At 46.9% G+C, this 15,957-nt stretch overlaps 1 protein-coding gene across 1 annotated transcript in view; it reads right to left on the minus strand.

Moving 5' to 3' along the window:
- Positions 1-227: 227 nt before the first annotated feature.
- The window catches only part of LOC120050697 (cadherin-20-like), a 30,598-nt gene continuing 14,868 nt past the window's right edge, over positions 228-15,957 (minus strand). The window contains exons 7-11 of the mRNA XM_038997270.1: positions 4,315-4,451; positions 3,287-3,408; positions 2,894-3,011; positions 1,026-1,277; positions 228-757 (exon numbers count right to left, since the gene is read on the minus strand). Of these exons, the coding sequence (XP_038853198.1) occupies positions 228-757; positions 1,026-1,277; positions 2,894-3,011; positions 3,287-3,408; positions 4,315-4,451 (1,159 nt within the window). The remainder of the gene's footprint in view (positions 758-1,025; positions 1,278-2,893; positions 3,012-3,286; positions 3,409-4,314; positions 4,452-15,957) is intronic.

The raw sequence follows: 15,957 nt of genomic DNA on the forward strand, positions 1-15,957 counted from the left end.
TTGAGGCAACCCAGCTCTAAGGCTATAGAGAATAGGCGATGCTCAGTGGTGCTATTGCAAATTCTGCAGTTCTATGGGGAGCATACCTTTCAAATGCATTCTCTCTATTTCTCTCTCTCTCTGTTCCTGTTTCTCTACATGTCTCCGTTCCAGTCTCTATGTTTCAGTCTCTTCTTTCCTATAAGATGTGTGTATATAAGGGTGAGTCTTTCGTTCCGTCCGCCCCTCTACCACATGGGAGGGTTGCTTGTCTCCAGAACCCCGTACATCTCTGCCAGTTTCTTAAACCTGGGCCCCCAGTCATTGAGATAATCATACTCGTGATCAGTATTGGAGCACACAGACTGCAGCGAGCTCAGGGACTCAGCCACCGATCCCTCCCCCTCGTAGGCGTAGGTCTGTAGGGAGTCGTAAGGTGGGGCGCAGGTGTCCAAATCCGCCTCCAGGAGCTTGGATAGCACATACCCCTGCACGTTGCTGTCTCCACCAACACAAACACTCCCTGGCCAGCCCACACATGCAAGGGGAACGTAGCGTGAAAGGCTCTCGATTTCGGGCAGCATGTCCTGACGTTGCTTCCCCACTAGGTGGGCCTCGTGGGGGTTCCACATGGCAGCGATGTCGAAGGCCTCGGTGTCCTCCTCTCCGCCCCCCTCGTCATCGTAGCGGACGATGTTCTCGTGGACGTTGTCTTCCTCATCGTGCAGGTAGGGCTTCTTACGGTGGCTCCGGAGGGACAACATGAGCAGGATCATCACTAGTGGAGAAAAAAGAGACATGGTCAGATACAACATGAACCCCAAATATGGAAGATTGTTAATGGTTGCTTCAATGAGTTTGGTGAGTTAGTGTACTATACTAAGACATTCAATATAAGCATAGATTTGGTAAAAGAGGGTTTGTATAGAGTGGAATATGATGTTATCGTATACAAAGACAATACAAATATACAGTAGCTTATTAAGTACGTATAAAGCAGATCAGCAGTGGAGAAAATCACTTCAAAGAACAAGATCATGACCTACCGAGCATCACAAAGATACATGCCAGTATGGCGATGAGTGCCCCTCTGCTCAGACTAGCCGGTAGGTGGTAGGCCTCAGCATTACAGGACATAACGTTGCCCTCCACATCGCAGCTACACACACGGATAGTCAGAGTGCTGGTGCTGGTCTGGACCGGCAGCTCTCTGTCTGAGATAAAGATAGGAAGGTAGTAGACTGACTGGTCCTGCTGAGACCAGCCCCCACGCCGCGTCAGGATCCATGCTGTGTTGTCTACATCGGGGATGAAGAGAGAGAGGAGCCTGGTTATATACAGTATATACACTGAGTGGACAAAACATTAGGAACATGCTCTTTCCATGTCATAGACTGACCAGGTGATTCCAGGTGAAGGCTATGATCCCTTATTGATGTCACCTGTTAAATCCACATCAATCAGTGTAGATGAAGGGGGGAGACAGGTTAAAGAAGGATTATTAAACCTTGAGACAATTGAAACATGGATGCCAGGCACACCGGTTTGAGTGTGTCAAGAACTGCAACGCTGCTGGGTTTTTCATGCTCAACAGTTTCCCGTATGAAGAATGGTCCACCACCCAAAAAGGACATCCAGCCAAATTGACACAATTTGGGAAGCATTGGAGTCAATATGGGCCAGAAACCCCCGTGAAATTCTTTCCACATCTTGTAGAGTCCATGCCCTGATGAATTGAGGCTGTTCTGAGGGAAAAGGTGGGGCGCAGCTTAGTATTAGGAAGGTGTTCCTAATGTATGTACACTCAGTGTATGTTACATCATTACCAAGAGCGGTGTTTGTCAGACCATGAGTCATCCCAAAAATATTTTTTCTCACGTAAACGTCTGTAGCATCCGAAAGGTTTGACCTGCAAACTTTTATGACAACTTAATGGTTTTGCTCCACGACCCTCTACGACCCCCTTCAGACTCGTCTGAAGACGGTACTGTCGATGTGCCAACCTCTGTTTGGTAGCGTCTGAACCATTTGGGCTGCAAACTAATGTGGAAAATGGAGATTCTCACGAACACGCCTCTATGGAAAATGGAGATTCTCACGAACACGATGGTGTTCTCCGTTTTGTTCTATGACCCCACAAGTGTCACATGACTCGTCTGAAGGTAATCAGTACCGGTAAAAAAAACACGTATAGGAATATGAAGTATGTTTTTCACCTTTATATATCTCCTAGATTTAGGACAGGCACTTCTGTTACGGGTCTCGTCGAAAGGAGTGGACCAAAGCGCAGCGTGGAAAGTGTTCATGATTTTATTTTCAAAAAACACTCAAACAAAATAACCAAAGTGAAAACGAAAGAGCACAGTTCTGTCAGGTACAGACACGAAACAGAAAACAAGATCCCACAAAACCCAAAAGGAAAATGACAACTTATGTATGATCCCCAATCAGAGACAACGATAGACAGCTGCCTCTGATTGGGAAACACACACGGCCAAAAACAAAGAAATAGAAAACATAGACTTTCCCACCCGAGTCACACCCTGACCTAACCAAACATAGAAAATAATAAGGAACTCTAAGGTCAGGGCGTGACAACTTCAAAACCTTTTTTCTCATTATACATTTTTTTGACTGTCCCTTTTTGCCATTTATGAATTTGCAATTCATTTCGTTTCCATGGGCTTTAGACGTCTAAATCAATATTTTATCAAATATACCTGCATATATTTTATTTTATTTTTTTTGATACCTAAAGGGGTCCTAAAATTCAAAATCGAACCCACACCTTAGACTCTAAAGAATTAAGCACAAAAGGGAAATGATGTCAACAGAAAATGGTGTAGTGTTACAAAAAATACATGTCCAGGTAGTTAGGGGGGTTTTACTGCTGTATAATAAAGCCTTTATTTACCTTGATTGTCTCTGAGGGTGAAGTTGGGGTTGTTAGCAGCCTCTGGTGCCAGGCTGTAGTAGAAGTGCTGACCTCCCAGAGGATCATCTGGGTCTATTGCCGTCACTGTCTGAATCAGCTTAGGTCACCAGACAACAAGACAACAGCCAGGAGATGGGAGAGAGATACAGTTAGGATCGCTGACCTGAGACAAGTTGTGAGTGAAACTGACAGATATTACATACATTCATATTATGCAGATATTTCTTTACAGTATTCCATCATTTTGAATAATTCTCCATACGATAAAATCACAGGTCTGCAAATACTGGTTATTGGTCTGCCTCTGTTCAGGTCTTGCGTGTGTATCTTCCGTGTGTATGTGTATGTGTGTGTGTGTGTATGCCTCTGTACCTGTCCAGCCTTGGCACTCTCACAGACGAAAGCTTCAAAGTACTGTGTCAGCGATGGAGGGTTATCATTCACGTCCAGAATCTTCACAGCTACAGACACACTCCCGATCATACTGGGATTACCTGGAAGAAAACACACACGCATACGCACACACACACGTTAGTGTATAAGACACACACACACACTAGCCGATGCCGAAAGACAGACTAGGATGAAATACTCAGAATGGTTGCTTAGAATAAGATTACAATTCAGTTATTATCCAAAATGTCCATTTGCATACCTTAATCAGCTGTGTAATTGGCAATGGAAATGCTAGCAGGCAGTAACTACTTTCTCAGCTTTCATCAAACAATTGATCAATCAATAGCTTGACTTTGGCACTCTCCAGTTGAGGGTGAATGGCTCTCTGCGCTGCATGTGTGTGTAGACTCCAAGTAACAACTCTCTCTCTCTCCCCCTCCATCTCTCCCTGGGGCCTACAGTTACAACACAGCCATCCCACCACACTGGATAATCTCTATTCCTCTGCTGTCTTCTTTTGTCCCTGTCCCTCTCCACCCCCCTCTCCTTCTGATAACCAATTGAGTCATATGTGCCAATTTGACCCAATTAAGGTGTGTTCTATTCAATGAAGCCATTAATTAAAACAAAGCTCCCCTCGTTAGTGTGCATTCCAAACAAACAAAAACAAAACAAGGAGACTGAAGGTGACTCTCCTGGGTCCTGAAAACTCCCGCTGTGTACAAGTCTGTTTTATATTATCACACAATACAATATAATATAATAATGTGGCCTCATTCAAAATAAACCAGATATGTGTGTATGTAGCATACTGTATGTGGCGTTGTCCCAAATGGCACCATGTTCCCTATATAGTGCACTTCTTTTGTACTATGTAGACAATAGGGTGTCATTTGTGTGTGTGTGTGTGTGTGTGTGTGTGTGTGTGTGTGTGTGTGTGTGTGTGTGTGTGTGTGTGTGTGTGTGTGTGTGTGTGTGTGTGTGTGTGTGTTTGTGTGACATACTCATCTCCATTGCCAGGACGGTGATGTTATGCCAGGATAACTCTTCTCTGTCCAGCGATAGCACCGTCATCAACGCCCCGGAAGTGATGTCAATGTAGAAATATTTCCCCAGGTCGGTGGTCATCTCTATGGAATACCTGGTGACAGAGGGACACAAGGGTAACCAATGTTGAGTAACACTTATCTGATATTTATATACATTGCCTTCAGAAAGTATTCACACCCCTTGACTTCTTCCACATTTTGTTTTGTTACAGTGTTATTACAATGGATTTAATTGTCTTTTTTCTCTCCAAGATCTACATACTTGGTAATACTTGGTAATGTGAAAGTGGAAGAAAAATTCCAACAATTGTACAAAATCTAGGAAAAATATAACACGACGATATCTTGATTAGATTCAACCCCGAGTCAATACATGTTAGAATCACCTTTGGCAGTGATTATAGCTGCGAGTCTTTCTGGGTAAGTCTCTAACATGCCAACCACACCACTCGTGTCACGTGCGCAAGCATTTCAAAATAAATGTACACATTCAGGTTACTCAATCATTGCACCCACTCTGCTCGCGCGTGTCAAAGAGAGTCTGCGTAGCCAGGCACTGAAATAGATCTTGAATCTATTTGTGACGCTTGACGCGCTGCAAGTTCCGCCTCTCCAAGCTCCTCATTGGTTTTTAGGAGAATATACCCGTGTGCCATCTCCTGAATGTTTTTTAGGAGCATATACAGTGTCTTGCGAAAGGTGCGAAGATGCAAAATATTTTTTTATTGTGAAACAAATAAGAAATAAGACAAAAAAACTGAAAACTTGAGCGTGCATAACTATTCACCCCCCAAAGTAAATACTTTGTAGAGCCACCTTTTGCAGCAATTACAGCTGGAAGTCTCTTGGGGTATGTCTCTATAAGTTTGGCACATGTAGCCACTAGGATTTTTGCCCATTCTTCAAGGCAAAACTGCTCCAGCTCCTTCAAGTTGGATGGGTTCTGCTGGTGTATCACGTTCCTGACCTGTTTTCCTTGTTTTTGTATGTGTTTAGTTGGTCAGGGCGTGAGTTGGGGTGGGCATTCTATGTTATGTGTTTCTATGTTGGGTTTAATGTGTTGCCTGATATGGTTCTCAATTAGAGGCAGGTGTTTGACGTTTCCTCTGATTGAGAACCATATTAAGGTAGGCTGTTCTCACTGTTTGTTTGTGGGTGATTGTCGCTGTGTCTGTGTTAGTTGCACCACACGGTACTGTCTCGTCTCGTCTCGTCTCGTTTCGTTCGTTCTTTACCTGTTCATGCGTTCTTCGTTTTATGTAGTTCTCATGTTCAGGTCTGTTTAACGTCGTTTGTTGTTTTATAGTTTATTCAAGTGTATTTCGTGTCAGTGTTCGTCTTGTCTATTAAATCATGGAAAATTACCACGCTGCACATTGGTCCTCAGATCCTTCTCGCCTCTCCTCGTCTGAGGAGGAGGACGACTTAGACTGTCGTTACATGGTGTACAGCAATATTTGAGTTGTACCACAGATTCTCAATTGGATTGAGGTCTGGGTTTTGACTAGACATTCCAAGACATTTAAATGTTTCCCCTTAAACCACTCGAGTGTTGCTTTAGCAGTATGCTTAGGGCCATTGTCCTGCTGGAAGGTGAACCTCCGTCCCAGTCTCAAATCTCTGGAAGACTGAAATAGGTTTCCCTCAAGAATTTTCCTGTATTTAGCGCCATCCATCATTCCTTCAATTCTGACCAGTTTCCCAGTCCCTGCCGAAAAAATCATCCCCACAGCATGATGCTGCCACCACCATGCTTCACTGGATGGTATTCTCGGGGTGATGAGAGGTGTTGGGTTTGCGCCAGACATAGCGTTTTCCTTGATGGCCAAAAAGATACATTTTAGTCTCATCTGACCAGAGTACCTTCTTCCATATGTTTGGGGAGTCTCCCACATGCCTTTAGGCGAACACCAAATGTGTTTGCTTATTTTTTTCTTTAAGCAATGTTTTTTACTCGCCACTCTTCCGTAAAGCCCAGCTCCGTGGCTTAAAGTGGTCCTTTGTACAGATACTCCAATTTCCTCTGTGGAGCTTTGCAGCTCCTTCAGGGTTATCTTTGGTCTCTTTGTTGCCTCTCTGATTAATGCCCTCCGTGCCTGGTCTGTGAGTTTTGGTGGGCGGCCCTCTGTTGGCAGGCTTGTTGTGGTGGCATATTCTTTATATTTCTTAATAATGGGTTTAATGGTACTCCGTGGGTTTCTGATATTTATTTATAACCCAACCTTGATCTGTACTTCTCCACAACTTTGTCCATGACCTGTTTGGAGAGCTCCTTGGTCTTCATGGTGCCACTTGTGTCACGACTTCAACCGAGGCAGGCTCTCCTTCCCGTTCGGGTGGCGCTCGGCGGTCGTCGTCACCGGCCTACTAGCTGCCACTGACTCTTTTTCCTCCCCCTCCTTATGTGTTTATTTGTATCACCTGGTTTGAGGGAATTGGTAATTAGTGTGGCTTTATTAGTCAGCCAGCCTGTCTGCTTCTTTGTGCGGGATTGTTCGTCTGTTACTTTGGATTTCGGGAGTGGTTCGTGTATTATGTACTGGTGTTGTCTCCGTGTTTGTAGACAGGTGTTTATGACACCCAGTAAGTCCGTGTTGGACATTTTGGTTTGCCGGTTGGGAATTAAAATCACCGTATTGAAGCTCTGCTGTTCCTGCGTCTGATTTCACACCCCCCGACACCTAGAGCGTTACAGAATCCCGCACCTTACAAATGGAGTCAGCAGGAGCAGCAGCTAACCCTCTCCCATCGATGGAGGAACGGGTTCTCCACCACACCACCGTCCTCCATCGGATCGGATCAGCCATGGACCAAATGATGGAGAGAATGGAGCGATGGGAGAGGAGTGGGCTCCTCTCTCCACCTTCGGCTCCCCCCCCCCAGGACTCTCCATCCCCCGGCTCCAGCGCGCTCCGTCTTACGCTCCCGAGGGATTATGATGGAACAGCGGCAGGTTGTCAGGGGTTTTTACTCCAACTGGAGCTATACCTGGCCACTGTTCGCCCCACTCCCTCGGGAGCGGAGAGGGTGAGTGTCCTCGTCTCCTGCCTAACGGGTCGTGCTCTGGAGTGGGCCAACGCAGTCTGGAATGGCCCGGACTCCGCGAAGGAGCACTACCCGGAGTTTACCCGTCGTTTTCGTGCCGTGTTTGACCACCCCACAGATGGCCGAGCGGCGGGTGAGAGACTATTTCATCTCAGGCAGGAGAAGAGGAGCGCACAGGATTTCGCGCTGGAGTTCCGGACCTTGGCCGCGGGATCAGGGTGGAACGACAGGGCCCTTATTGACCACTACCGGTGTAGTCTCCGGGAGGACGTCCGCAGGGAGCTAGCGTGTCGGGACATCGCGCTTTCTCTTGATGAGCTTATTGACATGTCCATCCGACTGGATAATCTGCTGGCTGCCCGCGGGCGTTCGGAGAGGGTCCTGTGCGTTCCACCACCCAGCGTCCCGGCTCCCATCCCGATGGAGTTGGGAGGGGCCGCGCCTAGGGGTACCGGAGGAGGAGGCCCCCCCTGTACCAGCTGTGGTCGGAGAGGACACACGGTCGATCGGTGCTGGGGGGGTCTGTCTGGGAGTCGAGATGTCAGGCGGAACGCTTCTCGATCACCCCAGGTGAGTCAGCACCAAACTCACTCAGAACCCCCTGTTGGTCACATGTTTGTCTCAATTTTTTTCCTTTATTTTTTCCCCTCTTCCCAGCATAGGGCACTAGTCGATTCAGGTGCAGCTGGGAACTTTATGGATCGCGGACTCGCCCTTAAGTTGGGCGTTCCGCTTGTGCCGATAGATTCTCCCTTTCCCGTTCACTCCCTAGATAGCCGGCCATTAGGGTCAGGGGTGGTCAGGGAGGCCACAGTTCCCCTGGACATGGTGACGCAGGGGAATCATAGGGAACGTATCAGTCTATACATTATTGATTCGCCTGCGTTTCTAGTGGTGCTGGGTATTCCCTGGTTGGCCCGGCACAATCCCAATATTTCGTGGAGACAGGGGGTTCTCCAGGGGTGGTCAGAGGAGTGTTCTGGAAGGTGTCTGGGAGTTTCCATTGGTGCCACGTCGGTGGAGAGTCCAGACCAGGGTTCCACGGTGCGCATTCCCCCCGATTATGCCGATTTGGCAATCGCTTTCTGAAAAAAGAAAGCGACGAAATTACCACCACATCGACCGGGTAGGGATTGCGCGATAGATCTCCAGGTTAACGCTGCGCTTCCTAAGAGTCACGTGTACCCTTTGTCCCAAGAGGAGACGTTGGCTATGGAGACATATGTCACGGAATCTCTGGGACAGGGGTACATTCGGCCCTCCATCTCACCCGTCTCCTCGAGTTTCTTTTTTGTGAAGAAAAAGGAGGGAGGTTTGCGTCCGTGTATTGATTATAGAGGTCTAAATGCCATCACGGTGGGGTTTAGTTACCCACTACCTCTCATCGCTTCGGCGGTGGAATCATTTCACGGAGCGCAGTTCTTTACAAAACTGGACCTCAGGAGCGCGTACAGTCTGGTGCGTATTCGGAAAGGAGACGAGTGGAAAACCGCATTTAGTACCACATCGGGCCACTATGAGTACTGCGTCATGCCGTATGGGTTAAAGAATGCTCCAGCCGTGTTCCAATCCTTTGTAGACGACATTCTCAGGGACCTGCACGGGCAGGGGGTAGTTGTGTATATCGATGACATTCTGATCTACTCAACTACTCACGCCGCGCATGTATCTCTGGTACGCAAAGTGCTTGGCAGACTGCTGGAGCATGACTTATACGTCAAGGCTGAGAAGTGTGTGTTTTCCAAACAAGCCGTCTCCTTCCTGGGTTATCGCATTTCCACCTCGGGGGTGGTGGTGGAGATTGACCGCATAAAGGCCGTGCGTAATTGGCCGACTCCGACCACGGTAAAAGAGGTGCAGCGGTTTTTGGGTTTTGCCAACTACTACCGGAGATTTATCCGGGGTTTTGGCCAGGTAGCGGCTCCCATTACCTCACTGCTGAGGGGGGGTCCGGTGAGGTTGCGGTGGTCAGCGCCGGCGGACGGAGCTTTCAACAGGTTGAAGGCTCTGTTCACGGATGCTCCCGTGTTGGCGCATCCGGATCCCTCTTTAGCATTCATAGTGGAGGTGGACGCGTCCGAGGCTGGGGTGGGTGCCGTGCTATCACAGCGCTCGGGTACGCCACCAAAACTCCGCCCCTGTGCTTTCTTCTCTAGTAAGCTCAGTGCAGCGGAGCGTAACTATGATGTGGGGGATCGGGAGTTGTTAGCGGTGGTCAGGGCTCTGAAGGTGTGGAGACACTGGCTTGAGGGGGCTAAGCACCCTTTTCTCATCTGGACCGACCACCAGAATCTGGAGTATATTCGGGCAGCTCGGAGACTGAACCCACGTCAGGCAAGGTGGGCCATGTTTTTTACCCGGTTTCGGTTCACGTTGTCCTATAGACCCGGTTCCAAAAACGTAAAGGCAGACGCACTGTCCCGCCTTTACGACACGGAGGATAGGACCACTGAACCCACTCCCATCATTTTCCGCCTCGAGGCTGATCGCGCCAGTGGTATGGGAGGTGGACTCGGACATCGAGCGGGCGCTACGGACGGAACCCGCGCCTCCTCAGTGTCCGGCGGGCCGTAAGTATGTACCGCTTGGTGTTCGGGACCGACTGATTCGGTGGGCTCATGTGCTACCCTCCTCGGGTCACCCTGGGGTGACGAGGACAGTGGGGAGCCTTCGGGGGAGGTATTGGTGGCCTACCTTAGCTCGAGACGTTAGGGTTTATGTCTCCTCCTGTTCGGTATGCGCTCAGAGTAAGGCTCCTAGGCACCTTCCTCGAGGGAAGTTGCAACCCCTCCCCGTTCCACAACGGCCATGGTCTCATCTGTCTGTAGACTTCCTGACCGATCTTCCCCCCTCTCAGGGAAACACTACGGTTCTGGTAATTGTGGATCGGTTTTCTAAGTCCTGCCGTCTCCTCCCATTGCCCGGTATCCCTACTGCCCTACAGACTGCGGAGGCCTTATTCACTCACGTCTTCCGGCACTACGGGGTGCCGGAGGATATCGTTTCTGATCGGGGCCCCCAGTTCACGTCCCGAGTGTGGAGGGCGTTCAAGCGTCTGGGGGTCACGGTCAGCCTGACTTCCGGGTATCACCCCGAGAGTAATGGGCAGGTGGAGAGAGTGAACCAGGAGGTGGGTAGGTTTCTGCGGTCGTATTGCCAGGACCGGCCAGGGGAGTGGGCGAGATACATTCCCTGGGCTGAGATGGCCCAGAACTCACTACGCCACTCCTCTACTAATGTGTCCCCCTTTCAGTGTGTGTTGGGGTACCAGCCGGTCCTGGCACCATGGCATCCGAGCCAGACCGAGGCTCCTGCGGTGGAGGAGTGGGTACAGCGCTCCAAGGAGACCTGGAGGGCCGTCCGGGAGTCCCTTCAACAAGCTACTGGAAGGCAGAAGAGGAGCGCTGACCGCCACCGCAGTGAGGCCCCCGTGTTTGTACCGGGCGAAAGGGTCTGGCTCTCGACCCGAAACCTACCCCTCCGCTTGCCCTGCCGGAAGCTGAGGCCGCAGTGTGTAGGGCCCTTCAAAGTCCTGAGGAGAATAAACGAGGTGTGTTATCGATTAAAACTCCCTTCCTATTATCGTATTAACCCCTCGTTTCATGTGTCTCTCCTCAGGCCGGTGGTAGCTGGTCCCCTGCAGGACGGTGAGGTACCGGAGGTCCCTCCTCCCCCTCTGGACATCGAGGGGTCCCCGGCGTACACGATACGGGCCATTCTGGACTCGAGACGCCGGGTGAGGGGCCTGCAGTACCTCGTGGACTGGGAGGGGTACGGTCCGGAGGAGAGGTGCTGGGTACCGGTGGAGGACATGTTGGATCCATCTATGGTAAAGGATTTCCATCGCCTCCATCCGGATCGCCCTGCGCCTCGTCCTCCGGGTCGACCTCGAGGCCGGTGTCGGCGCGCTGCGGGAGCCGCGCGTCAGAGGGGGGGTACTGTCACGACTTCAACCGAGGCAGGCTCTCCTTCCCGTTCGGGTGGCGCTCGGCGGTCGTCGTCACCGGCCTACTAGCTGCCACTGACTCTTTTTCCTCCCCCTCCTTATGTGTTTATTTGTATCACCTGGTTTGAGGGAATTGGTAATTAGTGTGGCTTTATTAGTCAGCCAGCCTGTCTGCTTCTTTGTGCGGGATTGTTCGTCTGTTACTTTGGATTTCGGGAGTGGTTCGTGTATTATGTACTGGTGTTGTCTCCGTGTTTGTAGACAGGTGTTTATGACACCCAGTAAGTCCGTGTTGGACATTTTGGTTTGCCGGTTGGGAATTAAAATCACCGTATTGAAGCTCTGCTGTTCCTGCGTCTGATTTCACACCCCCCGACACCTAGAGCGTTACAACTTGCTTGGTGGTACCCCTTGCTTAGTGATGTTGCAGACTCTGGGGCCTTTCAGAACAGGTGTATATATACTGAGATCATGTGACAGATCATGTGACACTTAGATTGCCCACAGGTGGACTTTATTTAACTAATTTTGTGACTTCTGAAGGTAATTGGTTGCACCAGATCTTATTTAGGGGCTTCATAGGAAAGGGGGTGAATACATATGCACGCACCACTTTTCCGTTTAAATTTTTTATAAATTTTTTAAACAAGTTATTTTATTCATTTCACTTCACCATTTTGGAGTATTTTGAATATGTCCATTACATGAAATCCAAATTAAAATTCATTTAAATTACAGGTTGTAATGCAACAAAATATGAAAAATGCGAAGGGAGATGAATACTTTTGCAAGGCACTTACCCACGTAAGTCCAAAGAAGAAGAAGAAGAAGAAGCCTGAAGGAGGAGAGATTACTAGAAACATAAATAAATAAATCAAATCTGTGGATTAATTGTTGAAGTAGAGGACCTTGTGCATTTCAGGTAATATAACAACCCAATGTTTATATCCCAGGACAAACGAGCTAGCAACAGGAAGCTATTCATGTTTAATACTTTTCGACCTTTCCTCAAATTAATGTAGTTAGTTCAGAGTTAGTCTGGTCAGCATGTAGGACAGGGATCATCAACTAGATTCAGCCTTAGGCCGTTTTTTTCTGGAGCGGATGGTTGGGGGGCCGGATCATAATTACAAATATTTTGTGGACTGCAAATTGACTGCAAGACTGCCCAAACAGATATAATGTTTGACTAAAACATAATATATTTTTATTCTATAAAGTCTCCCTTCTTTTCACTCCGTCATTTAGGCTATTATTGTTGAGTAACTACAATGTTGTTGATCCATCGACAGTTTTCTCCTATCACAGCCATTAAACTCTTTAACTGTTTTAAAGTCACCATTGGCCTCATGGTGAAATCCCTGAGTGGTTTCCTTCCTCTCCGGCAACTGAGTTTGGAAGGGCACCTGTATATTTGTAATGACTGGGTGTATTGATACGCCATCCAAAGTGTAATTAATAACTTCACCATGCTCAACGGGATATTCAGTGTCTGCAATCTACCAATAGGTGCCCTTCTTTGCGAGGCATTGGAAATCATCCCTAGTCTTTGTGGTTGTATCTGTGTTTGAAATGTCCATGCAAAAACTGTTTAGGGGTGCCATAACAGGGGTTGAATAATTATTGAATCAAGACATTTCAGCTTTTCATTGTTAATTCATTTGTAAAAAACATTTTCAACATAATTCCACTTTGACATTATGGGGTATTGTGTGTAGGCCAGTGACCAAAAAATATCAAGTAAATACATTTAAATGCAATTTGTTATACAACAAAATGTGGAAAAGGTCAAGGGTGTGAATATAAAGCACGCACATATCTGTATCTATTGCATGAGCTTTTGCATCTTCTTGTTCAAGAAATACTAAAGAAAATTGTTCTTTTTAACATGAGTTCTTCTTTATTCAAGTTAACCGTAGCCGTAAAGTATAGTGAGTGCATTGAACTGGAAGCTCCCGCGCTCCAACTGACATGCGTGGGCTGCAAGTGGTCACGCGGCATCAGATACATTGTGCCACATGAGCTTGGCATTTTAGACGCAGTAATTACAGAATTACTGCAGTTGAACTGCAGTTATACTGCACTCTAACTGGAGTATACCAAAATAACACCGTTTTTACTGCAGTGTAACTGCAGTTAGATTGCAGAATAACTGCAGTTCAACTGCAGTACACTGCAGTTATTCTGTAACTACTGCATCCAAAATACCACAGTCGACCGCAGTTACTACACTTTTACTACAGTTTCAAAACTGAAATATATTTGGGGAAGGGTCGTGTGTGTTCATGCACTTTCATAACATGACAAACTTCATAAATTCTGGGGGCACCCTTATGAAAAAAGTTTGCAGTCAGAGTGCAGTATAACTGCAGTACACTGCAAATACTACGTCCAAAATTACACCGTTTCTTTTACTGCAGTAATTTTTCAGTGTAACTGCAGTCAGAGTGCAGGGTCATAACTCTCCAGTGAAGATCTGAAGGATCAGGTTACGGTGGGTCAGCTCTACAGCGTCCTCTCTCTCCCACGCTGTATTCCAAGAAGTTTTAGTGGTCCGTGGACACTTAAGGAAAAGTCTTGAGTTTGTTTCATTTGGTGACCTCATGAAGGACAGGAGACACACAATACTGTTTCTTTGTTTGTATACACTTCTCAATTATGAGGTTTGCATCTGAATGTTGTATAAAATAAATTATTAATCATAAGAATACTTTTGGAAAGATAACAATGTGATCCAAATGTTAATTGTTTTTCATAGTGACTTATGATCAGTCAGTTGCCACGCCCCCGTGAGCACAGATATTACACGGTGTCATGGAATGCCCCCTTTTATACTAAAAGTATAAAACCCACTTCCGACAAAATTTACATTAGACCAGAAAACATGGAAGCTGTCGCTACATGTTGAAATGGTTGGCAACTCTATCAAAGGACAAGACCAGAGAACGTGGAGATCATTCCCACGTTGAAATGGCTAAGAAATCTACAAACTAAAGAACAATTATTCAGGCTGCAGCTGTTTAAGTACTTTAGTCTGGTAAACGCAACCAGTCGAACGACCGAATGGTACTCTGACATATCCATTATAACAAGCTACAACTACGAAATACTTTGATCTCTGGTGGACAAATCAGAGACTTTCTATCGAATATTTGTTCAGCAGACTGACCGGTGATCGCAGAAAGGGACAACAAAGGCATACACTCGTAAATATGTAAATTGAAATGTATTTTCGAATCAGAGGTTGTTCATGTTCAAAGTATTAGCATTTCCATGAATGTAGTTATCGACTCAGAATTTCCTCCTCCTGAGCTGTCCCCACCCCTTTCCTTTGTCTACCAAGCTATCATATTGGTTTCGTCCACTAGGGACTTTTCTTTGTGTCATGTTAGTAACCAATGTATGACCTACTGTGTGTGTGTTCATGTAATTATGTGATTGATTAGTTAGTTAGTAAATAAATAGTTAAGCCAATTTGTATATCGCTAATTCATGATTAATGTCAGGAATCATGCAGATATCCAAGGGTTTGCAACATTCAGGAATGAGACTGATGAGGTAATAATACATGAATAGAAAACTGTAATCAATAAGGTAATAAAATATCTGAAGAATTATTTTCAGGAAATTGTAACTCTATAAACAACATTTTCCCGTGGTGCCTCGACTTCCTAGTTAATTACTATTCCGTGATTCGTTTAATCATGGAATAATTACTCATAGAGAATTTATTTGATTATATAACAGTCTTCACATTTAATGACAGCAAACGCTACGACAGCTGTATAACTGCAGTACACTGCAGGTATTCTGCAATTACTGCGTCCAAATACCACAGTTGAATGCAGTTACTACACTTTGACTGCAGTTTCAAAACTGAAATCTTCTTTTGTAAGGGAAATGCAATTCGAGCTAGCCCACCAATGCCAGCCCAACCCGGGTTGACTTCAAAGTGCCAATGGAAATTACGCTTTATTTAATAAGGAATTGCGGTAAAGTTTGGAGGTATGACAAACTGCCCCTCAAACCGTCTCAGTTGTGATCGAATCAGCAATATCTCTGCATTCTGCCAAATTGAGCTGCAGCACAGAGCTGGTGTGTGTGTGTATACTTGCGATGGGCTTTACTGTGCTGTGCTGCACAGGCTGGCTCATCTCCTGCCACCACGGGCCACTTTCCAAAGCGCTCCTCAGAGAACATCACGCAACAATGAGTAAACAGACACTCAGAGATGAAGCCAGATTAATAGGGGGTGGGGGGAGCACTACTGCAGGACACAGTTTAATCCCATATTCATAGCGTCTCAAAGAAGGAAATTAAGTCGATTTAGAATCCTACTGGGAAAGACCTGAAAGAACAAACCTATGCTCTGTGTACAGTGATCTCCCTCCCTCCCTCCCTCCCTCCCTCCCTCCCTCCCTCCCTCCCTCGCTCTCCTTTCTGTCTCAGTGTGAACTAAACTCAGTGTGAACTAAACTCCCAAAGGCAGGCTTCCTGACCCATCATTGTGCAGCAGTACACACAGAGAAAATGGAGAGAGTTCTCAGCTATACACAGAGAGAGTCCTTGGCAGAATCGCCTGGTCTGTCAGACTGGTTTAGACCAAA

This window comes from Salvelinus namaycush, chromosome 7, assembly GCF_016432855.1.
Source record: "Salvelinus namaycush isolate Seneca chromosome 7, SaNama_1.0, whole genome shotgun sequence".
Lineage (NCBI taxonomy): Eukaryota > Metazoa > Chordata > Actinopteri > Salmoniformes > Salmonidae > Salvelinus > Salvelinus namaycush.